Source organism: Sorex fumeus, unplaced genomic scaffold, assembly GCF_029834395.1.
Source record: "Sorex fumeus unplaced genomic scaffold, SorFum_2.1 ptg000063l, whole genome shotgun sequence".
Lineage (NCBI taxonomy): Eukaryota > Metazoa > Chordata > Mammalia > Eulipotyphla > Soricidae > Sorex > Sorex fumeus.
Window position 1 is genome coordinate 54,566,845 of NW_026606120.1, and position 26,942 is coordinate 54,593,786.

The window sequence follows — 26,942 nt, forward strand, 5'->3', positions numbered from 1 at the left end:
AAAGTAGACTATAGACCAAACATTATGGCCACTTAATGCCTCTGCTGCAAACCACAACATCCAAAAAGAGAGAGCAAAAGAGAATGCCTTGCCACGGGGGCAGGGTGGGTGGAGGGGATGGGTCGGGGTGGTGGGAGGGATGCTGGAACCATTGGTGGTGGAAAATGGGCACTGGTGGAGGGATGGGTGCTCGACCATTGTATGACTGAAAAGCAAGCACGAAAGTTTGTAAGACTGTAACTGTACCTCATGGTGACTCATTAATAAATCACTTAATCACTTAATAAAAAAAAATTTAAAAATGATATGTTTGGTTTTTTGCAGGTGGGACCCTCCAAGTAATATTTAGGAATCCTGGGGACCATTCCCAATGATTCTTAGCCAACCAGGTCAGAAGTTCAACCCAGAACCTGCCTGGCTATGCTCCAGGAGAGGGATGGGGGTATACATCCCCCGATGTATTCAATGCTTCCTTTTGGCTCTGCTCAGGCATCACTCCTGGCAGTTCTCTGGGGACCATAAGGGATTAAGGGATGCCAGGAATTAAACCCAACTTGGACATGTGCAAGGAAAGCGCCCTGCACTCTATCTAACCCCAGATCTTAATGTTTTTCTATTGGGTTTGTTTTGTTTAGAATTATTTGGGCTTAATTGGTTTTTAGGTATGACTCTATTCTCAGGTTTGAAAAGTTCACCGTTATTTTTTCAACCAATAATTCCTTCTCATTCTCTTCTTTATTAGAATCCCTATGATGTAGATGTCACTCCTCTTGATGTTTTCCCACAGGTCTTTTATGCTTTCTTCATTGTTTTTTCCTTCTGTTCTTTTCTGATGCTTTCATGTAATGATCATCAAGCAAGCAAATTTATTCTTTGGCATCTGTCATTCTCCTACTGAGTTCCTCTATCATTTTTTAGTTTCACCTACTTGTGATTCAGTACAGTGATTCCTGATTAATTTTTTTTCTTTCTTTTTGGGTCACACCTGGCTCTGCACTCAGGCACTCAGCAATCATTACTGGCAGTGCTCTGGGGACCATATGGGATACTGAAATTTGAACCCGGGTCAGCCATGTGCAAGGCAAACGCCCTACCCGCTGTGCTATCGCTCCAGCCCCCTGATTAAATTTTGTTATGCTTTCTCTTTCCATGTTGAAGCTCTCTTTTATTGTTTTCCTCAATTATGTGGATTATTACTGTTTTCTTCTTGAAGTCTTATCAGAGTGTAGAGAGCTCTTAAACACTCCAGGTGTGTCCCAGACTTTTGTTTTTATCCATTCATTCATTAAATGTCAGCAAATTCTTCCACTTCCTCATTGCATCTCATGCAATGAAAGTTCTAAGGATGAGAATCTGATTTTGTGCAGGCTGGTGGCAATGCAGTTTATGCTTGCTAATACCACCCAGAGCCTAGTACTAACTTTGTGTTGCTCTGGACTGCACCTGGGAGTTTGCAGCATAAACCTACTACATCCACTGCATTTCTGAGTATAGACTGGCCAGTGCATTCCCATAATCCTTAATTGCTGGTGCCTGACAGTGACTATGATGTTAATAGCTCACAAATTTAGGCAGCAAATATAAACTCATGGTCAGAAGCACTGGAGAGCACCTGTAACTCCAAACATACCTGATGTCTGCTAGGTTATTTGTATTTGTCTGCCCTAGATATTTGTCAGCCAGAAACCAACCTGGGAAGCATCCAATAGTCTGACCCTAAGTTTTTTTTACCAGGCCTAGGCAAATGTTTGGTTGTTCATCCTAGTGCTGAATGCATACACAGCAGGCAATGGTAGGTCTATTGCCAGCTTTCTATATTCCCTGTAAAATGTTTATTTTCTGACTCAAGGCATTGATTGCTGCACTCAGTCTGAAGCGATTAGGAGGTTCTGCTTTTGTTTGGCCTGTGGCAGGCAGATGTTATTCATGGTGGAGTTTGCCTGCCAGCGACTTCCCATTCTGAAAGGGATCCGGCACCCTGCCAGCTGGCCAGGGGCTACTACACCTGCTGTAAATTCTGGCCTTGAATATCTTGCCAAGCTTAGTTTAAAGCTTCCACATTAGGTTTGTGAAAGTAAAATTTCAAGGTTATGGCTATGGCACTGTTGTTTTGGGTTTTTTTTTCCAAATTTTTTTCCACAAATCATTTTTTTAAATTTTATTTTCAAGGAGTTGTTCACAGTAATAACTTACATTTAATATTTCAACACTAACCCTACCACCATTACACCTTTCCACCACCATTATTTCAAGTTTTCCCACCAACACCCTAGCCTGTGCAAAAGGTAGATGCTAAGTAATTTATTTTTTATTGCCTCATTATCAATAATTGACTAAAAATTATCAAAAAGTTTTCTTTAGAGGAAAGTGTTCCATATGTATTTGTTTTTGTTTGTTTGTGTGTTTTTGTTTTTGTTTTACCACCATTTTGGTCCAGCCTCCAATTTAAGCCATTCTTAACATTTCCCTGATGGCTAATGACAAATGTTCTTGAACTTTTTTTTGAAATTGTACATTTTTTTTTTTTTAGCCACCATGATTTACAGTTTTACAATATTGTCACTGGAAAGATTTTATGCACACAATATCCCAGCACCAAAGCCTCCACTATAGGGCTCATTTCCTTCCATCAATGTCTTAGGGCCCCCTCCTCACCTTGTTACTGAGGCTTTTTAATGTATAGCTTATTGGTCATCCTTACGTCTTTAGGGAAGTATCTGCTCAAAGCTTACCTTTTTTGTGTTTACTGGGGAAAAATTATTTTTTAGTATATTGGCCATACCCAACAGTGCTCGTGGATTGCTCCTGGTGATATTTGAGGGACCACACTGTTCCAGGGTTTGAAACAAAGGGCCTCCTGCATGTAAAGCATGTACTCCAGCCCTTCAACTTATCTGAAAGTTTGCTTTCCTTTGGTTTGGGTTTTGTGCCGTAACTGGTAAGGCTAGGGGCTACTTGGATCACTGCTCTGAGATCCCACCCAACAGTGCTTAGGGAACCATGTAGTAACCAAACCCAGGGTTCCAGCATGCAAAGCATGTTCTCCAGCCTTTTGAGCTTTCTCTTCAGCCCCTCTTATATGTTAAAAAGATCATATCAAGAGTCAAAGCTATAGCACAGTGTAAAGGGGCCTTTGCCTTGCATGTGGCTGACCTGTGTTCAATCCCCAGCATCCCATATGGTCCCCCAAGCACCACCAGGAGTAATTCCTGAGTGCAGAGCCAGGAGTGACCCTTTAATAACGCTGGATGTGGCCCCCTGCCCCCCAAAGTAAATATCATATGAGAACAGGTTTTTGTATGTTCTGTGTCTACATTTCGTATGTCAGATAATAAGAACTAAAACTAGTTCCCCAGTCTCTGGCTTGCCTTTAAATACTGTCTTTCAAGCTGTAAGGGTTTTGAAGAACTTTTACTTGTTATCACATACCTTTTGTGTCCTAAGAAATAGTACCTGATCTATAGTTAAAAGACTTAAAAAATCGGGGGGGGGGGGGGGTTGCACAGTAGGTTACTGTAGCCGGGCCACCCCAGGGTTGAAAGGATGCTGTCCCTCCGCCTGCTGCCCCTAGGCAGCTCGGTGGCTGCCATCCTCTAGAGGCCATTGGGCAGTCAGGTTTCGGCCCTCAGTGACAAGATACGTGGAGCCTCATGGGATGGGGGTGGAGCCAGCCCTTTCCTCCCCACCCCAGTGAGACCCCAAGTCGCCACCCACAAACAGCCTCTCTGGCTCCTGATCAAGCTGCTTAACGGCCGTGATCCCAGAGACTCCGAAACTAATCTCGGAACCCAATGACTTTTGGCAGAAATGCGTCCGGACCCCACAGTAAGTTACTGTCACCAGGCCACCCCAGGGGGAAAAGGGTATTGTCCTTCCACCTGCTCTCCCTAGGCAGCTTGGTGGCCACCATCCTCCAGAGGCCATTGGGCAGTCAGGTTTGGGCCCTCAGTGACGAGACATGCAGGGCCTCACGGGATGGGGATGGAGCTGACCCTTTCCTCCCCATCCCAATAAAACCCCGAGTTGCTGCCCATGAACGGCCTTCTGGCTCGTGATCAAGTTGCTTAATGAGACTTGAGTCCCAGAGACTCAGGAACAAATCTCGGAACCCTGCAGGTTTTGGCAGAAATCCCTCCAGATTTAAGTGTTAAAACTTTCAAAATTCCAAAATCACGCGGCCACTACTGCAGCCACGCCACACCATATGTTATTCATAACCAGCAATAGAAAACAAATTGTCTAGTGTTGCCTTTTCAGCAGATCTGAGTGTTGGGTAAAATCCCAAATAATAATGGTGGGTCTAGTGTCAAAATATTGAATGTAATCAAAGTAGAGAGAGAGAGTAATGTGGAAATCATCTGCCCCACAGGTAGTGGGAGGGTGTGGGATGGGGGTATACTGGGGTTGTTGGGGGTGGAGAATGGGCACTGGTGAAGGTACAGGTGTTTTATAGTATCACCGAGACTTAAACCCAAAAGCTTTGTAACTGCGCTCACAGTGATTCAATAAATAAAAATATAAAAAATGAAAACAAATAAAAGTATGGTGGAGTTCATGCACAATTCAATCAGCTAAGCTAGTGGCTGAATAAATAGCAGTACTCCTATATTCACGATCATGACCATCCTGTTATTCGTCGATTGCCTCGAGCAGGCCCCAGTAACGTCTCCTTCATCCTAGCCCTGAGATTTTTAAGAAAGTGCCATATTCAAGGCTCTTTAGGAGAATGAGATCCATCATTGTTACTAGTATTTGGCATATTGGGTATGCCACAGGGAGTTTGCCAGACTCTGCCATGTGGGCAGGTTACATTCAGTAGCCTGCCAGTTTGTCCAAAGTAGAAGTGAGATAATAAGATGTCGCGCAGCCACATTTGCGGCCGTGCGCTTCCAGGAGCTGCGTTTTATAGTCTCTGAGTCTTGGCCCTTGATGGGATTACACAGCGTCAGGGGGCTAGTTGGTGGGTGTGACCCCCGCCTACTGGAATTTGGAGGATCTGGGTAGAGGATGCTCCTACATTAAAAAAAAAAAAATTGGGGGTTGTCAGAGAGGGACCGTGCCTGACAGTGCTCAGGGATCACTCCTGGAGGTGTGATCGAACCCGGGTTGGCCACATGCAAAGCAAACACAGTACCCACTGTACTGTTGCACCAGCACCAGATATTTTAAAAAATAAAAATTAAAAAATTGGGAGCTGGAGTGATAGCACAGTGGGTAGGGCGTTTGCCTTGCACGCGGCCAACCCGGGTTCGATACCCAGCATCCCATATGGTCCCTTGAGCACCGCCAGGAGTAATTCTGAGTGCAGAGCCAGGAGTAACCCCTGTTACTGGTGTAACTGGGGTTGCATCGCCTGGTGTAACCCACCCAAAAAAAAAATTAAAAAATTTAATAACCCGGGCCACAAGATAGTACAGTAGGTAGAATGCCTGCCTTGCACACGGCCAACCCACGTGATACCCATGATCCTATATGGTTCCCCAAGCCCACTGGGGTAATTCCTAAGCGCTGAGTCAGGAGTAACCCCTGAGTACCACTGGGTGTGGTCCAATCACCAAAAAATAATTTTAATAGAAATTTTATCATTTTATCTCTAAATTTAGTTTTAGAATTTAGAGACAGTTTTTAAATACGGTAGCACTGTAGCACTGTCCCCCCCATTGTTCATCAGTTTTGCTTGAGTGGGCACCAGTAACGTCTCACAACAAATTGTGAGACTTACTGTTACTGTTTTTGGCATATCGAATACCTCCCAGGTAGCTTGCCTGGCTTTTGCCCTGAGCGCAAGATACTCTCAGTAGCTTGCCGGGCTCTCCAAGAGGGGCGGAGGAATCAACCCCTGGTCGGCCACGTGCAAAGCAAATGCCCTACCCACTATGCTATCGCTCCAGCCCAAATACGGTATGATAGCACTGTAGCATTGTCCTCCCGTCCTCCTGTTGTTAATCGATTTGCTCGAGCGGGCCCAGTAACGTCTCCATTGTGAGACTTTGTTGTTACTGTATTTGGCATATCAAATACATCATGGGGAGCTTGCCAGGCTTTGCCGTACGGGTGAGATACTCTCGGTAGCTTGCCAGGCTTTCCGAGAGGTGCAGAGGAATCTAACTCAGGTCGACTGTATGCAAGGCAAACTCCCTACCCGCTGTGCTATCGCTCCAGCCCAAATATGGTATGATCACGGTCACGGTCCTCCCGTTGTTCATCGATTTGCTCGAGCGGGCCCAGTAACATCTCCATTGGAGACTTTGTTGTTACTGTGTTTGGCATATTGAACACATCACGGGTAGCTTGCCAGGCTCTGCCGTGCGGGCAAGATACTCTCGGTAGCTTGCCGGGCTCTCCGAGAGGGGCGGAGAAATCGATATGAAAGTAAATTTTTTTTTTTGTTTTTTTTTAGTTTTTATTAGTGAGACTTTATGAGGTACAGTTGTAAACTTACAAATCTTTGTGCTTGGGTTTCAATTATACAATGATAAAATACCCATCCTCCATGTCTTGGAGGTCAGCCACACATGCTAGGTGAAAGTAAATTTTTAAGTGAAAAAGTAAACTTTTTTTCAAAATACATCTTGAAATCAGATAGTGTAAAACACTGACTTTTACTTTTCAAAAACTTGCTCTTCTATATTCTTTGCTGCTGGGATTTTGATAGAGAATCCAGTTATGATAGCAGGTTGCAAGAAGGATTGATAGCAGACATTATTGAGTATTTTAGATTGTCAGCATGGCGAATCTTACCGTTTGTCTTGGTCTTTCGTTTTTCTCTCATCTTACAAATTTTATGTGCAAATCTTGTGCATCTCTTGTCATCTTAGGTATTTCATAGTTTCTGTTTTACATAGGGACACCCTGAGGTTATCATCCATGAGATGTAAGTCTGATGACTTCACTCAAGCTATTTATTTGTTCTTGTAACCTTTTTGCAAATTTTTCCTGGTTCTAAACATGTTATTAGAGATGATAATTTTTTTTTCCTTTTCCTTTTATTTTTCTTGCCTGATTATGTTCAGGATCTCCATTAAATGGAGTAGAAGTAATGAGAAGGAAGCATTTGTGCCATGTTCTAATTCTATAGGGAAAAACATTCAGTCTTTTGATAATTAAGTGCATTTTTGGCTATAGGTTTCCATGGCTGTTCAGGAAGTTCCCTCCATCTGTCCCTCATTTGCTGAGTTTTGTTATGAGGAGGGATAAAAAGTTTTGTCATATGTTTCTGCATCTATTGAAATAATCATATGGTTCTTTTTTAGTCTTGCTATGCTGGATTACGCTGATTAATTTTTTTCGAATGTTATGCCAGTTTTGTATTCCTGAGATAAAAATTAATTGATCACAATGTGTTTTTAGATATTGTTGAACTTGATTTGTCAAAATTTTGAGTTGTTTTTCCATATGTGTTCATCAAGTACTTTAGGTCATTTCTGATGAGTTATTTAAGTTACTCTTTCCCGAGTTTTCTTGCTTCCCTTCTCCTGTCGTCTGGTCATGTCTTCTGCAGCTTCTTCCTTTACAGTTGTGTGTTGTTTGTTCTCATCAAGTGATACGAGTTTTTCTTCCCCAAACTTATATAAAGTTTCAGAATTTTGTTTTATTTTTAATTTAACATTATTTTGGAGGGATGGGGCACAGGTGGCAGTGCTTAACAGCTGTTCCTGACTTGGTGCACAGGGGCCATGCTGTGCAGGAGAGCAAACCCAGGGTGCCTGTGTGCAAAGCATTTTTTTTCCCATTCCCACATTTTGATCCACTTCCCTAACCCCTCTTAACTTTGTTTTAATACCATATCATTTTTCAGTGTCTTTTTTTTTAATGCATCTTTTTTGTTTAATTAGCATCTTTTTGTTGTTTTTCTACTTTTTTTTGGTAAGGGTGACTTTGAATAAATGCTCTGTCATTTTGATACATTTGAATAAATTAGGGCTATTATTTGTTTTCTTTTTGGGGTCACACCCAGTGATGCTCAGGTGTTACTCCTGGCTGTGCTTGGGGGACCATATGAGATGTCAGTTATTGAACCCAGGCCGGCCATTTGCAAGGCAAATGCCCTCCCCGCAAACAGATTTATTCACACTGTATCACTGTCCTCCCTTGGTTCATTGATTAGTTGGAGCGGGCCCAGTAACATTGTGAGACTTGTTACTGTGTTTGGCATATTGAATACATCACAGGTAGCTTGCCAGGCTTTGCTGTGCGGGTGAGATGGTAGCTTGCGGGGCTCTCCAAGAGGGGCGGAGGAATCGAACTCTGGTTGCCATGTTGGCTGAGTGCAAGGCAAACGCCCTACCCACTGTGCTATCGCTCTAGCCCAAGCAGATTTATTAAGCTAGTAAAATATCATTTCTTAAAACATTTTTTTTTACAGTGTGACTATTCTTAAAGTCTTTTATTAAAAGATTCTCTAAGGAAAAAACACCCAGCTGGGGTTACTCCTGGTTCTGCACTCAGGAATCACTCCTTGAAGGAGATCATATGGGGTGCCAGGGATCAAACTCGGGTAGGCCACATGGAAATCAAATGCCCTACCTGTTGTACTACCGCCCCAGCCTGGAAAATATTTTTAAAAGATAACCTCTCCCTCTAGTAACATGATAAATTAGAAACTTTATGAATCGGAACTCCAAAGTAATTTCTTTCTCAAATTAACTTAATGAAAAACAGTGGTGGGCTGGAGAGATAATGTAGCAGGTAAGAAACTTGCCTTGCATATGACCAACCCGTGTTCAATCCCAGTCATCCCATATGGCTCCCTCAAGCCCACCAGGAGTAGACTCTGAGCACAGCCAGGTTTGGCCCAAAGAACAAAAAAATTAAAAGGAAAGAAAAATAGGGATTATGTTATTAGTAATGTCATAACAATTGGAGTTGAGCACTGTGACTTCTATTTCTTTCATTTACTTTCTTTGGTTTCTTTCCTTCCTCTCTCCCTTCCTTCCCGTCATCTCTACCCCCATATCTGGTAGAGGTAGGGGTACCATTCAGGTGTCTCTGTTGACCCCCAACACCTGGAGACCTGAGTCACACATCTAGATGTGAGCACTGAACAGTCAGGCCCACCAAGACAAGCTGTTGAAACCCAGAGGTGTGGCTAAATTCTGCCTCCAGTTAACCCCTTGACTTTCTTCATCCTCTCTCCTAGCTTTGGCGTTATCCCCAGCACTCCTCTGGCCATCCATACACCACTGATGCCAAACCAGAGCATTGATGTTTCCCTGCCTCTCAACACCTTGGGTCCAGTCATGAAGATGGAACCTCTGAATAACCTACAGGTTAGTTTTACTGCATTTGATGTACGAGTGGATGGCTTCCCATTTTTTATTTCATTAATCTATAAAGTAACGACAATAGGTATCATTCCCCTGACCCTGAAAGAGCCTCCAATCGTTGGGAAAAGACGAGTAAGAAGAGGTTGCTAAAATCTCAGGGCACCCACTCGAGTAATTCGACAGTCAGTGGGATGACAGTGATATCTAAAATAACCTCTCTCTCTCCCCCTGACTCGGACATAGAATAGGATTTGAAATAATGCTGGAGAGAAAAGTTCTATTTTTGTCATGTAAGGAAAAATCAAGTAGGCTGGAGAGATGGTAAAGGGGAGAAGGTGCTTGCCTTGCATGTGGCTGACCCCAGTTTGATGCCAGCACCACATATGGTCTCTCAAATACCCAGGTGTGATTGCTGAGCACGGAGCCAGGAGTAAGCCCGAAGTATACTGGATGTAAACCCAAAAACCAAAAAAAGAAAAGAAAGTTACCCATTTTATTTTACTCGACTAATTTAGAGACTTAAGATCTTACGTACAAACTTTGTTTTGGGGGGGGGGGGGGGTTGTTTTGATTTTTGGACTATACCCAGTGATGCTCAAGAGTGCTGGGAATCACATCCAAGACAGCTGTGTGCAAGGCAAGCACCCTACCTGCTGTACTATCTCTTTAGCCCCCCAATACTGAATATTTTGTTTTTATTTTTGGGTCACAGTGGCCAGAGCCCCAGTTTTGATCTTCAGCACCACATGGTCCCCATCCCCTATGCCTTGGGTGGCCCCTAAACCCCACCAGGTGTTGCCCCCACACACAAAAAAAAGAGGTGAAGGGGGAAGCCAGAGAAACATCTGTACTGTTCAATGAAGTGATGAGAAAGTTTCTTTCTGATTAGGGGTTTTTGGTAGCCTTTTATAAAAAATTCAAAGTTCCGGCCAAAGAGATAGTTACAGAGGCTTAAGTTGCTTGCTTGCCTTGCCTATGGCCATCCCTGGTTTGATCCCCAGCAATGCATGTGGTCCCTTGAGCACCACTGAGTGACCCCAAAACTAATGCACGAAAAGGAAATCTAAGGTTCAATGATGTATACTTTATAGGTGTTTAGTCAAAATTAGTACTTTCTGCATAGGTTCAGTAATTGCCAGGCCATTAGTTAATATAAAATGGGTCCAAGACTGAGAAAATGTAGGGTACTCAGCAGAAGCAGATTGCGTCATTTACAAACTTTGGAACTGTTGGACTTCTAACTGCAAAGAAAATCTTTTAAAAGTGAGCTCACAGTTTAAGAATAAAAAAGGAAGGCGAAACTGTTAAGAACAGTCAGAAAACACCACAGAGGAATGACATTCTTCTACAAGAACTGGAAATGAATCTGAGAGAGTTTGTCATATGTTCAAAGTGATTAAAGAAGAGTATCAGTCTTCTTAATTGATCTTTCTAGCAAAACAAGTGGGATTCTACTGTTCAGTCTTCAGAAATACCAGAATGAGACTAATACTGATGGTGAGACAGCAACAGTAAAATTACTTGGACTTAAAACTGACATTTGTCAGTAGCCTGTTTGCCAGTTCACTGCCTACTTGTTGCCACAGTAGTTGAATACCTTTTTTTTTCCCCCGGCAAAGTCTGTAATAATTTAAAGTGAAGATAAGTGAGTCACAATATGACTTGGCTCAGACTAGAAGAACAAAGCAAAGATTACTGTGCAGATGGAATTGGCTGTTACTATGATGAAAGTAATGTGTTAAGGGGCTTTTCCAGCCCAGAATCCTGAAGTCAGTGACTAACCCAAATCTGCATCTGTTCTCTTTTATTGAGATCTAACCTCCTGTTGGTCCAAAGAGCCTCAAGCCTAATATTTGAGGAGTTGACATGCGTGCAAGAGTGTTTAACTTCAGAAGTAAAGAAGGGAATTTGGGTCATAGAAACCAGGGCAAATTTTTAGTTCTTAAAACAAAAAGAAATAGGTCTTACTCTTTAAGCCTGTATTCTCCCTTGCATACATATATTGCTACTTGTCTCTGTTTCTTTGTTTATTTACACTCCAAAGAAGCCTGTGTTTTATCTTGAACATGTACTTCTCTTTCCCCTCACATCTTTCTAAATAAGTTTCAGTAAAAACTATTTTGCTTCCAAAAAAAAAAAATGAACATTAGTTTACTTGCTTTTCCATTCCACATTTAATGAAATGAGTGTCCTAAAAAGGAATCCTCATAAGAGAGGTTGAATCCTATCCCCTCACTCAAAGAGGAGTATTGGGACATAAGGTAAGACTAAAAATTTTTTATTTTTACAACCTGACATATAAAAAACAAACAGTATTTTCCATTTATAATCAACTACCAGTTTTCTACATATTCCTCATGGATTTCTTTTGGAGAGATCATGATGACTATTTTCTCATTAATTAGCATTTCCCTATGACGATAAGCAATTGTCTCAAATAGAGAAAAATTCTTAACCCCCATCAGCAGTTCTAGTTAATGATTGCTGATGAAAGTTGAAACTAATAGCTTAAAGTAGATGAGTTACCTTAGACTTTCGGCTTTGATTCTGCCTTCTGACCCTGTCCCAGTGTGAATGAAAAGAATCAAATCTTATCCAAATGCTTAGAGCATGTAGATTCACATAAGACAGACAAAGATTCATTGGCATTTAAATGTTATATTTGCATAATACTTCGATTTAAAAGCTCGTCTAGGAACAGTGATGCTTTTTCATTACTCCAGACTCCAGACCAGGGTCTTTTTGTTGTTTGTTTATTTTTCATTTTGTTGGCTGGGGTGGGAGAGGGGTATGTATGGTCATTTTGAGCCTCACCCTGGCAGTGTTCAGGGCTTATTCCTGGCTCTAGGCTCAGTGATCACTTCTAGCTCTGTGCTCAGGGATCATTCCTAGTGGTTCTCAAGGGACAATATGGGATGCTGGAGATCAAATCCAAACATGGGCAAGGGAAGTACCCTACCCAATACAGCCCCAAGACCCAGGCTTCTTAAACTTTCACACTGTGACCCCTTTTTAACACCAAAGAAGTGCAACATGGACATACACTTTAGAAACACCTCAGATTCATTATACATTCTGAGTTTGAATTAATTTTTGGTCATTGCATTGTTCAGAAGACTTTTGCTATTGCCAGTATTTTTTCAGCCCCCAAATTCAGTTATATTCTTGTGTATACGGATTAAACCTAAGATTAGAGAGTTGAACCTAGGAAACTTGTGTGTGTGTGTGTGTGTGTGTGTGTGTGTGTGTGTGTGTTTTGTTGCTTGTAAAAGCCTGTATAAATCCAGTTTATAAATATTACACAGTGTTGGGGCCAGAGAGATAATATATGGGTAGGATGCTGCATATGGTTCCCTGAACCCTGCCAAAAGTGATCCCATAGCACAGAGTCAGGGGTAAGCCCTGAGCACAGCCAGATGTGGCCCCAAAATAAAAACAAAAATCACACGATGTAAAGTTTAGCTTAACCCCACTGGGAGCTTCACTTGAGATTATTTATATCGTATAATTATATTCCTTTAAAAGAAGAATTAAATGCTGTCTATTTAAATAAAACAAAAGCCTTAATACATGCCTAAATGAATTATCTCTATAAATGAGCTCTCTGAGTCTCACATCTTTTTTTTCCATCTCATCTGTGTTGGTTGCTTAGAAACATTTTCCCATTATCCTTCTTCAGACTTAACACCAAGCAGGTGACTGCTTCTTCAATCTAGTGTCTACAAAAAGACAATAGAATTATGACATAGTGTGCACATCTTGATCTTTGCATAGATGCCCTAGAGTTTTCACAGCTGGGCTGCAAACTCTTATAAGAATATTTGTAGCAGTATTTTTGGGAGGGCCACACCCAGCAATGCTCAAGGGTCCTGACTCTGTGCTCAGGAATCATTCCTGATAGTGCTTGGGGGACCATATAGGATGCTGGGAATTGAACTCAGTCAGCGGCTTGCAAGGCAAATGCCCTCCTGCTGTGCTATCACTCCAGCCCCAGCAGTATTCTTTTTAAGCTTTAATTTTATCAGGCTTAGTAGCCTACCGGCCGAGCCGGGTTTAGTTCCTCCGCCCCTCTTCGAGAGCCTGGCAAGCTACCGAGAGTATCTCGCCTATACGGCAAAGCCTGGCAAGCTACCCGTGACGTATTCGATATGCCAAAAACAGTAACAAGTCTCACAATGGAGACATTACTGGGCCTGCTCAAGCAAATCTATGAACAATAGGAGGACAGTGCTATAGTGCTATATAAATATAGTATAGTCAACTGAATTCCATCGTTGTTAAAAACCCAGTCGCCAGCCTTCTCCCTAACATGCCCAAATTTTCACTTTCCACTGAGGCGGCCTAATCTCTCTTGCTTCTTTTAGTTGATAATTTTAATATTTACCTCCTTATCTCTAAATATAGTATCATGTGAGTCAATGGATTATTTAATTTTTGTTCTCTTCAGTTTTTTCACTCACTTTTCTCATTTTGTACACTTCCCTTTCTCCTGTTTTCCAGATAAAGCCTGTCTTAGATCTGTTCTAGGGGTTAGACCGATAGCACAGTGGGTAGGATGTTTGCCTTGCACACATCCAACCCAGGTTCAATTCCCAGCATCCCATCCCCAAGCACCACCAGGAGTAATTCCTGAGTGCAGAGCCAGGAGTAACCCCTGTGCATTGCCAGGTGTGACTCCCCTCCAAAAAAAAAAGATTCTATCAGTTTCACTTCTTTTGAAGTCTCTTCCAGTCTACACTGATTTATTTGTCTACCTAAAACGTAGCTGTTATCCTTGGATATTTCTTTATACTTATAATTATTGTGGGGATACACTTCCTTTTCATCTCTTCTTGTTGAGTCTCCTGTTCTAATTTATTTTCTATATTTTTTTCTTGGTTTTGATGAAACCCACCTTCCTGTAGCTTTCTGGGGATTGTGCATATAGGAAATAGAGTTGATGAAACCTTATCTTTTAGAATATCTTCCTTATCTTGCGATTGAAAGATTTAAGTAAGTAATTGTATATGACAGTCTAGGTTAAAATTTCCTCTTAGTTTGAAACCATTGTCATTGGTGTTTGTGTTCATGTATTCTAGTACACCTAGGATGCTGGGGACTGAGCCCAGACAAGTGCTTTACCGCTGAGCTGAATCCCAGGATTGCCATTGTGATTCTTGTCCCTTGCTTTCAATGAAAGAAAGCTTGTACAATCCTTTATCCCAGTGTTCTGAAATTTTGATGATGCACCTTAATGTGAGTCTCTTTATTGTGCTAGGAGCTCATAGGATTCTTTCAAAGTGGAAACTTGCTTCCTGTTTTCAGGATTTTAAAAACTTTTTATTGATCTTCTCCTGTTTTCTCAGTTTCTTTTATTAGAAAATTTGTTATTTGTATGTTGTTTCTTCTGGATCAGTCTTTTCATTTCTGTCTGCTTCCCCAATTTTTCTCTCTTTTTGCTATATGATCCAAAAACTGCTAGTGAAAAATTTTAACTTTACAAAAGTAAACAGAAAACTGCAATGATTTTCTGCATGTTAACTTATCAGTTAATAATTACTGTTTTATTTAGACTCCCCCATTCATAGTCCCACTCTGTTTTATTTTGAAACAAATCTTAGAAATAATTTCATCTGTAGTTTATCAATAACTTTAAAACCGAAAGTGTATTTGTGGTATATGGTCAACACCCACTGGTACTCGGGGCTTACTCCTAGCTCAGAGATCAGGGATCATTCTTGATGGGCTTGGGAGACCATTGAGACCATTGGGGTGCTAAATAGAACCTCGTTCAGCTGCGTATAAGTACCCTACCCACTGTACCATCTTGCCAACCCCAATATTTCTTTTTTAAAATATAAAAAATCGTGGAAGAGCTGGAGTGGTAGTGTAGCATTTAGGGGCTTTACCTTGCACACAGCGACCCAGGTTCAGTCCCTGGCACTCCCAGGCTTGCCGGGAATGATCCCTGAGCACAGACCCAGGAGTAAATCCTGAGCACCAATGAATGTGGCCTCCAAAACAAAAATAATAATAATAATTACAGTGGGACCAGATAGATATTATGGAGTTCAGGCACTCTTCTTTCATGCAGACAACCCCAGATTGATTTCCAGCATCATATGTGTCCCCTGTGCACCAACAGGTGTAATCCTTGAGCACAGAGCCAGGAGTAGGCTCTAAGCACTTCCAGGTGTGGCCTCAAACCCTCTCTGCCACCCCCCAAAAAAATAATCACGATAATTGTTGTACACATTTTTAAATTAAGAATGCAGGAATGGAACTACAGTGAGTTAGTCACTTGCCTTGTACACTGCCATCCCAGGCTTGATACCCACCACCCCATGTGATCCCTCGAGTCTGCTTGGAGTGATTCCTAAGTGCAAAGCCCAGAGTAAACTCTTGAGCACTGCTGGGTGTGGCCCCAAATTTAAAAAAACTAAAACTAAAAAAATTAATTAAGAATGCCTGGCCAGGAGCTGGAGTGATAGCACAGCGGGTAGGGCGTTTCCCTTGCATGCGGCCAACCTAGGTTTGATTCCCAGCATCCCATATGGTCCCTTGAGTACTGCCAGGAATGATTCCTGAGTGCAGAGCCAGGAGTAAACCCTGAGCATTGCTGAGTGTGACCCCCCAAAAAATCCAAAAAAAAAAAAAAGAATGCCTGGCTAGGAGTGGTGTGAATGTCTTATATTTGGAAGCCCTGGTTCAGTCTCTGGTACTACTTCGTCCCGAATACCACCTGGTGTCACCCCTAGGCATGAGCTGGGAATTGTCCTTAGGGCTTACAGGTATGGCCCAAAAGCAAATAAAAAATGAAAATTAAGATATCTTAATACCAAATGACCAGTCATCGTTCAAATTTCTAATTGTCTGTTTTAAACTTCTGAATTTTTAGTTTGGTGTTTGCATTAGTAAATAAAATGACGTAGTATGAGACATTTTAGTTACACTGTTCAACATTATAGCCACTAGGTAAATGTGGCTATGTAAATTGAAATTATTAAAATTAAATGAGGCATTCCATCCTGGAGTCAACATATCCCACCTTGGAGTATATAATTTCTCTTTATGGGTTTTTTTTTTCTCTCTCTCTCTCCCCTCGACCTCCTTCTTCTCTCTCTCTCTACACATAGTTCCTAAATTAATAACAGTTTTTTTTTTTTTTTTTGTGGGGGGGCTACCTACACCTGGTAGCTCTCGGGTTTACTCCTGACTCTGGACTCAAGGATCTCTCTTGTGGGGTTTGAGGGGACCATATTTGGTGTTGGGGATCGAACCAGGATTGGTCTCATTGTATGTCTCTACTCATTGTATTGCCTCTCTAGCCCATTAAGTGAAAATTTTTAATTTGTTGTCTTTACCTGAAAGCCTGGTTGGAGCGATAGCATAGCGGGTAGTGCGTTTGCCTTGCACGCAGCCGACCTGGCAGACCCAGGTTCGATTCCTCCGCCCCTCTTGGAAAGCCCGGCAAGCTACCGAGAGTATCTCGCCCGCACGGCAAAGCCTGGCAAGCTACCCGTGACATATTCGTTATGCCAAACACAGTAACAAGTGTCACATTGGAGACGTTACTGGGCCCACTCAGGCAAATCAGTGGACAACAGGAGGACAGTGATAGTGACCTGAAAGCCTGATATCATTGTCACAAAAATTCTTTCTTTCCTTCTATACGTCTTTATAATTGGAAGCCCTGAAAGTCAGCTTATGGAGGGGCCGAAGACAGTACAGTGGATAGGGCACTTGCTTTGCATGCTGCTGCTCTGCCAACTCTCGCGCCTGCTGCCACGCCACCTCCCTCTCCTCTCACCTCTATCACCTTTAAACCCCACAGAAGTCTTGTTTAATAAGAGGGTAAATATTAATTAAGGAAAAGCAATAGTTTTCTTTTTCTTTGAATACCTCTTCTAAATCAAGCTGTAGTCACTTAATTTGTGAATGAGTAGGGCAAAAAGGACTGAAGACTCTGCAGCGAACACAATCTTCAAAATCCTATTTATTCATGTCTTTAAGATCATTGTCAGCCAAAAAAATTTGGGGGGGGGGGAGTTGACAGTGTGTAGCGTTGAGAAAATTTTATCCCTACTACTCCTACATTGCAGTCTCAGCCTATGAGATGATTGCTTGCAGATGGTGCCTGTCCCTGATATTTTGTGTCTTACATATGTCCGTTCACACTCAGAAAGTCCACAGCTGTAGCCATTGTACCAGAAAAACTGGTAAATGCTTCCAAACGGAAGACCTTTTCAGCAGCTTCCATCAAGTGAAGCAAACCAGCTTGGCATTTGCCGACTTTTCTTGATTGTTGTGCAAGCCAAACAAATTCCATGTTAAAGCCTCCTGTAGTCTTCCAAGATCCACAGTTGGGGACGGAGCATCCTGATTGCTTTTATGGGGCCATCCCTGGCTTAAAGACATTAATTCCTTTAAGTGGTAGGTCTGAGAACTATAAGGTATTCTCAGGTCAAACAAATACAATGCTGAAAATATCCTGGTGAATAGGATAGAATTTAAATAAACCATTAAGTTATGTAGGTGACGGGATCTTGGTTTCAGGAGATTATTTTATTCTCACAGTGTGGATATGGGAGGGTGGGCATTTCTGTCTGTGGTTGCTGCTTCAAAAACGATGTATTTTTTGTATCACAACAGAACTATTATTTAATCTATACTGACTGTCTTTTTATTCTGGATATTGTTTCTATTGAGTTGTCCTTATTGAGAAAAATATCTTTATTCTTTTTTTTTTTTTTGCAGGGTTGGGGGTGGGCCGCACCTGGCAGTGCTCAGGGTTTACTCCTGGCTCAGTGCTCAGAGATCACTCCTGGCAGACTTGGAGGACAATATGGGATACTAGGGATCAAAGCCAAGTTAGCGGCATGCAAGACAAGTGCCCTACCCACTGTACTATTGCTCCAGCCCAATTCTTTTTCCTTTTTATCAAAATAATCAATATTCTGCCAGGCAGTATCTGTTCAGACCTAGCAAAGAACCACCAGAAATCATGCCCGTGGTACCCTAGGAACAGTGTGGCAGCAGGTAGGGGCTCTTTCAATCTTTGGAGAACACACATTGCACTCTCCTTCACTCTCCCTCCTTCCTCTTCCTCAAGAAAACCTCCAAATAAAACTTGTTTTTACTTCAAAAACCTTTTTTTTTTTTTATCTATAGATCCTAGTTCTACAATTTGGGTTGGTTTGTTCTAAAACACATTTCTCTTGAAACTAAGGCTCAGAGGGCCTGAAAATCAGTCAGGTGTGGGCCTCTAATGAAAATATGTTCAGTATAAATTTATTTTCCCTTTTATTCTACTTCAGGAAAGCCTAGTCTTAGGGAAGGGCATTTGTTTATGTGTCCTGAAAATAGGTGTCAGTTCCTTTGTTCTAATTTTAAGAAGTAACCCAATTGGAAGCAGCATTGTAAAATGTACTTTTAGAGTCAGCTACAGTTTGGAGACTAATGAAAAGATTATCTGATTTTTGAAAAGTGAAAATGATTGTTCCACTGGTTGTTGCTTGCCAGGAAAGCACGGTGTCCACTGCACTACCACTCTGACCTTTTAATACATCTTATTTTTCAATCATCTGTTGACATGTACTTTAGTTGCTCCTGTATTTTAGCTATACTGTAAAAAAGACTGAGTTAAACATTGGAATAGATGGAGCTCTTTGTGTTGATGTTCTTGTGTTCGTTGAATAGATACCCAAGGTGGGATTGCTGCATCACTTGGTAGCTCTAATTTTAACTTTTTTGTTTGGTTGGGTTCTTTTTTTTTCTTTGAAGAGTGTTTTGGGCACATTCAGTGGTCTTCAAGGTTTGCCTCCCAGTCAGCTCAGGGAAACATGTGGTGCCAAAAATCAGATGCAGGCCTCCTGCATACCATATCCTCAAGTCTATTGAGCTATCATCCCTATCTACTTTTAGCTTCTTATGGAGGTTCCAGTTGCATGACCTAAAAAGGATTGCACTCATTTACATTTACACCAGTGTGGCAGATTGTTTTTTATTTTTTTCCCTTCTACATTCTCCCTAACATTTGGTATAATTGCTGCTTTTGGTTTTGGTTTTTGGGAGGAGTCACACCTCCTCAGGGCTTACTCCTTGCCCTGCACTCAGATATCATTCATGGCAGGACTCAGAGAACTATAATGGCACGCTGGGAATCTAAGCCAGGTCATCTGTGTGCAAGACAAGTGCCGTACGTGCTGTACAATATCTCTGGTCCATATAATTGCTGTTTTTGATGTAAGCCATTCTCACAGTATGAGTTAGTATCTTGTTGTGGTTTTAGTTTTGAATTTCCCTGATAATCAGTGACAGGCATATCATATGCCTATCATCCTTTGCTGTAAATTCTTTAAAGAAGTTTTGATTCAGGGACCATCAAGTTGTATATCTTCCATGTGGTTTGTGGCTTCATTTCTTGCATCTGGGTCTTTAATCCATTTCTGTTTTTGTTGGTTGTTTTGTGTATGCCCAGAGGGCATATGCAGTGCCAGGGATCAGATGGGTCAACCACATACAAAGCAGGCACCTTACTACACTCTTCCAGCCCTTAAAGTAGAACCTTTTTGGTAAAGATAATATATATCTTTTTTTTTTTTTTTGCAGAGGAGCACATGTGCTTGTGCTCAAGTCTTACTCCTGGCTCTGAGTTCAGGGATAATTCCTGGCAGGGACCATATGGGGTGCCAGGGATTGAATCCAGATCATCCACATGCAAAGCGAACACCCTTCCTGCTGCACTATAACTCAGTTCCAAGATAATATTTATCTTAATTAAAACCTCCTTAATGTTCTCTCAGTAATTTCTATTTCTGTACTCATATTTTATCCCCAGAATATTTGTTACATTTTAAATATTATTTAATGCTTTATCACTGTCTCCTGCCCCTTTCCCACTAGAATGCAATCTGCAAAAGGACAGCAGAGTTTACACACACACACACACACACACACACACACACACTGATATAACTCCCAGTGCCTTAAACAATTCCTGGTACACAATAGCTTTTAATCAGTATCTATTGAAGAAAATTTGCTTGCACTTAACAAAATGTTTACAAATAACAGATGCATCTGCTCTTGAAACAAACCCAGCAAGACCATTGTAGCAGAGCATCTCTAATTTATTCCTTAGTCTCTATTTGTCCTCTCTCAAGTAATCTTGTAGTCCTGCTCTTGAATCTGATATAATACCTTTATACTTGGGTAGGTTGGTGCTGGTCCCAAGTATAATCCTAAATGCAATTATAAATTCTTCTTTCAAGAGGATAGAGCAAACATCAGAGGCTATTGCTTCTTTGTTCATCAGTGTTTGAAAAGACAAGATTAGGAAAAAAGAATATCTGAGTAACATTTGAGGATCTTTTCCTGTTAACTAATGTGGTGTGCCACTTTAACTTAAAAAAAGAATTACTACTATCAAACTATACATTAACCATGTACAGTAATTACCTAAGACTATTTTGTGTAATATTCCTAGAGTAAATCTGGAATCTTAAGGATGCTCTATAAAAGTGTCTTGGAACCTCGGGGAGCCCACAGTCATGTGGGTGGCTGAAGGAATTAGAGCTAAGCAAGTTCTTTTTACTGAAAGACCAGAGAAAACCTGTCTTTTTCATAATCTATTATAGATTAGGATAGTTGGAAAATTGTGTGAGGACTTTAAAAGGAAGGCAAGAAGGTTAACTTTTGTCAGTGAATATTCATTGTGTCTCATTGCTCAAGTCTTTGCTTTCATGATGCAGTTACTTACAAGTAATGCTCAACTTCAAGTCTAACTTCTGCCTTTGAAGGTGACAGGAAGGGTCAGAGAGATAGTACATCAGGAAGACACTCACCTTGCATGTAGCCAATTCGGGTTCAGTCCTCAGCATCCCATATGGTCCCCTGAGCACAGCCAGGAAGTGATCCCTGAACAACACCAGGTGTGGCCCAAAACAACCACAACAAAAAAGAAGCAGGGTTAGGGAGACACTGTCAAAAGGTTAAGACTTAGCATTACCTGTTCCAGACTTTTTTATACATGTATCAAAAGAGTTCACTTTGGTGTGAATAGTTGTGACTGATTGTAAGCTTAGAAAGACACGAGACCCTGGTTTTGATCCATGATACCACATTGCCCCAAACATTGCCCTCAGTGGTATATCTTTGGACGCCCCAAGAACACCCAGTGTAGCCTGGTTAATCCACCACATCCTCAGGCCCTCCCACTGAACTCTGAGAATCCTGGGGGAATTGAGACTCCAGAACTGAAATTCACTCTGGGTTGACCATCACAAGGTCAGCATCAGAGACTTGGTTGGGACTTTGTGGTTATAAAATCAGCCTGACCTGTTATATAGTCCATATGATTTTAGTGTTGACTATAGGTGGGCTTTCTCTCTCTCTCTCTCTCTCTCTCTCTCTCTCTCTCTCTCTCTCTCTCTCTCTCTCTTCAAAGACAGCTTTCAGAAAAATTGTGACCTACCTTCCCTTTTTTTAGATTTTTTTCTTTTGGCAAAATGGCTTTGAAGGAGAAAGCAGTTCTGTTTTAAAGCGGTACTTGAAGGTTTAGCTTAAGTGGCAAAAGAATTAAAGAGTTTGACTCTACAGTTCTAATCCCACTATGCCTTGAACATCATAATTCTAATTTACTTCTTCTTTAAACAGAATTTTAGACTGGGGATGTGGCTCAGTGGTAGAGTATCACTTCATAATCTTAATCTTCTTGGTATTCTAGAGAGTTAATTTGCCTACCTCTAAATCATGGTCTAAAATATCTGTGAATTTTTGGAGAGAATGAGATTAAGCATATCTTGTGACAGAATGGGAACTATAAAAGGAGCCATTTATTTTTAACATCTTTTGGTTTCAAAGTAAGGCATTTCCAGAGAGCTTGGCTCTTAGGATCCCATTACTTTGTTTTTGTTTTTGTTTGGGGCCACGTCAGGCTGTACTCAGGGCTTTCTCCTGGCTCTACACTCAGGGATCACTCCTGATGGGTTCGGGGGGACCATCTGGGGTGCTGGTGCAGCTGCATACCAGGCAGACAGCTTACCCAGTAGACTACCCGCTCCAGGCCCTGATTTTTTTATTTATTTCATTTTGGGATTTGGGGGTCCACACAGGGCAGATCTGAGATCACTGTGACCATATGTGGTGCTGGCAGTCACTCCCAGGTTGACTTACCCTCGCTGATCTGTCTCTCTCGACCCCTCCATTGCTTTTTTAAAACCTACTAATTATAGGTACTACTAGAGGATTTATAATTTTAAGAGATTTTGGGAAGTGAGAGGGTTTCAAAACTTGCCTTTTAATCCTGAGAGTTGTTGTAAGCATGAAAATTTTAAGTTGAGGAGTATTTTGTTATCCAAGGGGGGTTATTAGCTTCAGGACTTGGAACCAGTGATTTGTCAGAAGCGAACTGTCAAATTTTCCCTGTAAGGTGCTCCTCTGTCAATACTCACAGCAGTGAAAACTGCACTAACCCCTGGAGAGCCAGCAAGTATGGTTTCTCTCTAGGATGGGCAGTTGAGAGGTGCGACTGGCCGCTCAGCTGCTGCATGTAGCATGTCACCTTGTATCTGATAGGTGAATGGACTGAGAGTATTGGTAGAGGGTTCTTGTTTGAATATTAACCTTGGAAATTAACTGAAGATGTTGAATTTTAGTTGGTATCAGAAGGAAGGTAAGTTTATACCTTCTATGGTGAGTTTCATAACCATTTTTGCTTTATTTTAGCTTTCAATATTCTTGATTATATAAGTCAATAGGATTTGAAATATACAAGGCTGTATGTAAACTGAAAAATGATAGCCACCATGGGGCATAGATTGGGAAAGCAGAGCTACAGGTTGATTTAACTTAGCAGCTGGCAGGAGCTTCTTCTGCTTGGATCTCAGATGACATATATTCCACAGTTGGAGTTGGTGCCATTAAAAATCTGTCACTCAGAACCATTCCTCTAGGATCTGTTGACTAGATGGTGTGGTGCTTAAAACACATCTGAATCATCATTCCTCAGAAAACGGGAGATGGTTGGCGTCACTGCCTGGTCCTAGATTGGACCAGTCTGTGAATACTCTTTCCAAAAGCTAAATGGAGAGGAGAAATAAATGAAAAAAAAAAAAAATACTCCTCAGAGACTTGGAAAGGTCATGCATGACGTCATGGAAGAGTGGATGATACTGTCTCAAAGGTGAGCTGTGTGGCACTTGCCTTGGATTTCCTTGTGGCAGTGCCTCCTGTGGTTCTCTACGGTGAGCCACGGTGTGGTGAGAGGCCACATTTGCCAGGGTTCAGACTGAGTTCATCTCGTCCCTTTTTATAGTACTTTTGAGTACACTGGAACAAGGTTAGAATATTAATTTAGCCTGCTCGTCTCCAGCTGTGCCACCATAAAGCGGCTGCAGCTACTGCTGCAAGCTTCATGTGCCGGGGAAAGAAACTAATTGCTGGTTACAGACTGAAGCTGACAGGGTGCTCTTTCCCCAGCAGCCACTGACAGGGTCTTTTAAAAAACATTATTGTTATTAAGGGTTTATAGCCTACTTTTGTGTTTTCCAAGTGCCTCGTAATCATTTCTGTTTGCTCTTACTATTGATGTCCCCTAAGAGGCAAGTTAATATTATGACCACATGTGGCACGTGACACACCAGAGGAACCAAGGATTAGGTAACATTCTCCTTGGTACCATCTGTGATCTGGCTGAGGTGTGCTTCCTGTTCCATAGTGCGTTGGACCCATTTCCTCACTGTGTGCTTTTAATAGAGTGTTTGTACCTTTCTCAACTACATTAAGAAAAATATTTTGGGCTGAGAAGACGGCTCAGTGACTTAAAGCACTTGCCAAGTTGTGAATTTAAACCCCAATGGCACCTGCAAGTGCTGAGGTGATTCTGACAGTCCTGCTGCAAGGGAGCCCCAACTGGAAAGCACTGGGCGATGCCTCAGTGACTTAGAAAGTGTTGGTGAGCTTAATGTCCAGTGCAGTGACGGCAGCGAGGATGCTGGTCTGGGGCTCCGCATGAGAGGAAAAACAAATGATATATAAAGACACATATGCATGTGTACTTAAATAGAGATATACACATAATGGAAAAACCTGAAACGGCTTCAGTGAGGAAGCTTCTTTTACAGTGATGCACTGTGATATTTTCTGTTCTATTCTTTTATGCCAGTTTCAACTCACTAATTTTAAGAACCACCAGTTTGTAGCTACCCACGGTTTTTACAAGTGTAAGTACTTGTAACTAAAGAGCACACCTGGTCATATTTTTTGGGGGACATCAATTTTACTCAAAGGTGACTAGAGAAAAACCTTTTATTTTAAAATACATAGCAATGGGCCTGGAGCTATAGTACAGCAGGTAGGAAGTTTGCCTTGCACATGGCCAACCCAGGTTTGATCCCCAGCATCCCATATGGTCCCAAGCACTGCCAGGAGTGATTCCTGTGTGCAGAGCCAGAACTAACCCTGAACAAAAATAAAATAAAATAGCAGGCTGGAGCTATAGAGTAGTTGTCTTGCATGCAGCTGACCAGGTTGATCCCTGGCACCTCATATGGTGTCCTGAGCCTGCCTGAAGTGATTCTTGAGCACAGATCTAGGACTAAACCCTGAGCATCACCAGGTGTGCCCTTCCCCCCAAACCAACAAAAGAAATAAATACATAGGTACAGGCCAGAACTATAGTACAGTGGGTAGGGTAGTTGCCTTGCATGCGGTTTACCCAGGTTCAACCACTGGCACCATATAGCATGCACAGGAATGCTTCCTGAGCTCAGAGCCAGGGGTAAGCCTTCAGCACTGCCGGGTGTGACCCCCAAATAAAGAATAAAATATATGGGCACATTGTGGAATAACATGGAGCGCCAAAAAAATTGTATTTTGATGGACTACCCCATCATATACTTCTGTTATCCCCCCTCCCTTCCTTTACCCCAGTACATTCACATACTTTTCTCTCTGTTAAAAAAGGGCACTTTGAAGTAACATCCTTGGAAAACTTTAGATTAAGTTCATATCTTGGGCTGGAGCGATAGCACAGTGGGTAGGGCGTTTGCCTTACAAGCAGCCAACATGGCCAACCCGAGTTCGATTCCTCCGCCCCTCTCGGAGAGCCCGGCAAGCTACTGAGAGTATTTGATATGCCAGACACAGTAACAACAAAAGTCTCCAATGGAGACGTTACTGGGCCCGCTCGAGCAAATCGACGATCAACGGGAGGGCCTTTACCTTTTACCTTTACCTTGTCTAAACCCAAATGGTTCCCAGGAACTTTCAAGTAGTATATTTTACAATCATGCTTCTTACACAGATTAACTCTGTGCCGTGTACTGTTCTAAAAACTTGGGTGAGGGTGGGCAACTGAAAAAAAGTGGAGGACTCACTCAAAATATTAAAAAACAAACTTGAGGATACAATGATAAACAAGAAACAAAAAAGATTCCTCCCTTGTGAAACTTCCGTTCTTCTGGAGGCAGACTGTGTAGCCCAGGGATAGATGGTAGGTAGCAGCCTGGTAGATAAGTGGAACTGTAAGACAGAGGAAGGAAGAAAAAATAAAGCAGACTGGGATAGAGAGTCTTGGGGTTGGAATAATGTTTATAAATGCACTGATCATAGAAACCTACCTGAGAGGAGAGGCCTCTCTGACAGAACTTCTCTCTGAGAATGCCTACCTGCTTTGTTAAGCAGAGACTGGAAAGGAGTGAGCCATGCAGCTTTTGGAGGAAGAGAATAGCAGACAGAAGAAGAAACGTTTGTGCAGAAAGCCAGATAGGGACGTGGCTGGAACGTGAACAGGGCAGCAGGCTTTTGTGACTGGTACGCTGCTACAGGCAAGTAGCACATGCCATCAGAGAGAGACTGGGCATCAGTGTAGGCAAATCTACTTTGGTTTTAATTTGGTTAAGAGGGGAAGTCACTGAGGGGTTGAGCCAAGAAATATTTATGAGCTGGCCTACATTTTAAGATCACTCTGGCTTCTAAGTTGAGAATAGACGGAGAAGCTAGGTATTGGGGGTGAGTGAGACAAGTGCAAGCGCAGGGAGACCATTACAAAGCTTTGCAGCATTCCATTTGCTGAGTTTAGAAAGACAGCAGGAGGTTCTTTTTAGGGATAAGGAGGAATGATCCAGAGTTTGATTTTAGACATGTTCATTTTGGCATATCACTTATTCCAGGAGGTACAGACATGGCAGATATATATGATTGTTAATAGCACAGCGGTAGGGCGTTTGCCTTGCACGCAGCCAACATGGCCGACCCGAGTTCGATTCCTCCGCCCCTCTCGGAGAGCCCAGCAAGCTACCGAGAGTATCTCGCCCACATGGCAGAGCCTGGCAAACTCCCCATGACGTATTCGATATGCCAGACACAGTAATAACAAGGTCTCCAATGGAGACGTTACTGGGCCCGCTCGAGCAAATCGATGATCAACGGGAGGGCCTTTACTTTTATTTTTTTAATTTCCAATAAGCAACTTAGACGTTTACGCAAAAGGACCTAGAAAATGGTTCTCCAGCTTGTTAGGGTTGTTTATGCCTATTCTGTCACCATTGATAGTGAATTTCAAAGAAGATGGCATTCTGGCATTCAGTTGGTTCTGTTTTATTTGAGTCACTACCAGGTCTGGAGCGCTGGTACAGTGGGTAGGGCTCTTGCCTTGCATCTGGCTAACCTGGTTCAATCCCAGAACGCCATACA

The 26,942-nt window shown here is 42.0% G+C and overlaps 1 protein-coding gene across 1 annotated transcript in view; it reads left to right on the forward strand.

The window, feature by feature from the left end:
* AP2B1 (adaptor related protein complex 2 subunit beta 1) overlaps positions 1 to 26,942 on the forward strand; it is a 156,598-nt gene that overhangs the window by 106,838 nt on the left and 22,818 nt on the right. Inside the window, exon 18 of the mRNA XM_056127620.1 lies at positions 9,140 to 9,269. Within this exon, the coding sequence (XP_055983595.1) occupies positions 9,140 to 9,269 (130 nt within the window). The remainder of the gene's footprint in view (positions 1 to 9,139; positions 9,270 to 26,942) is intronic.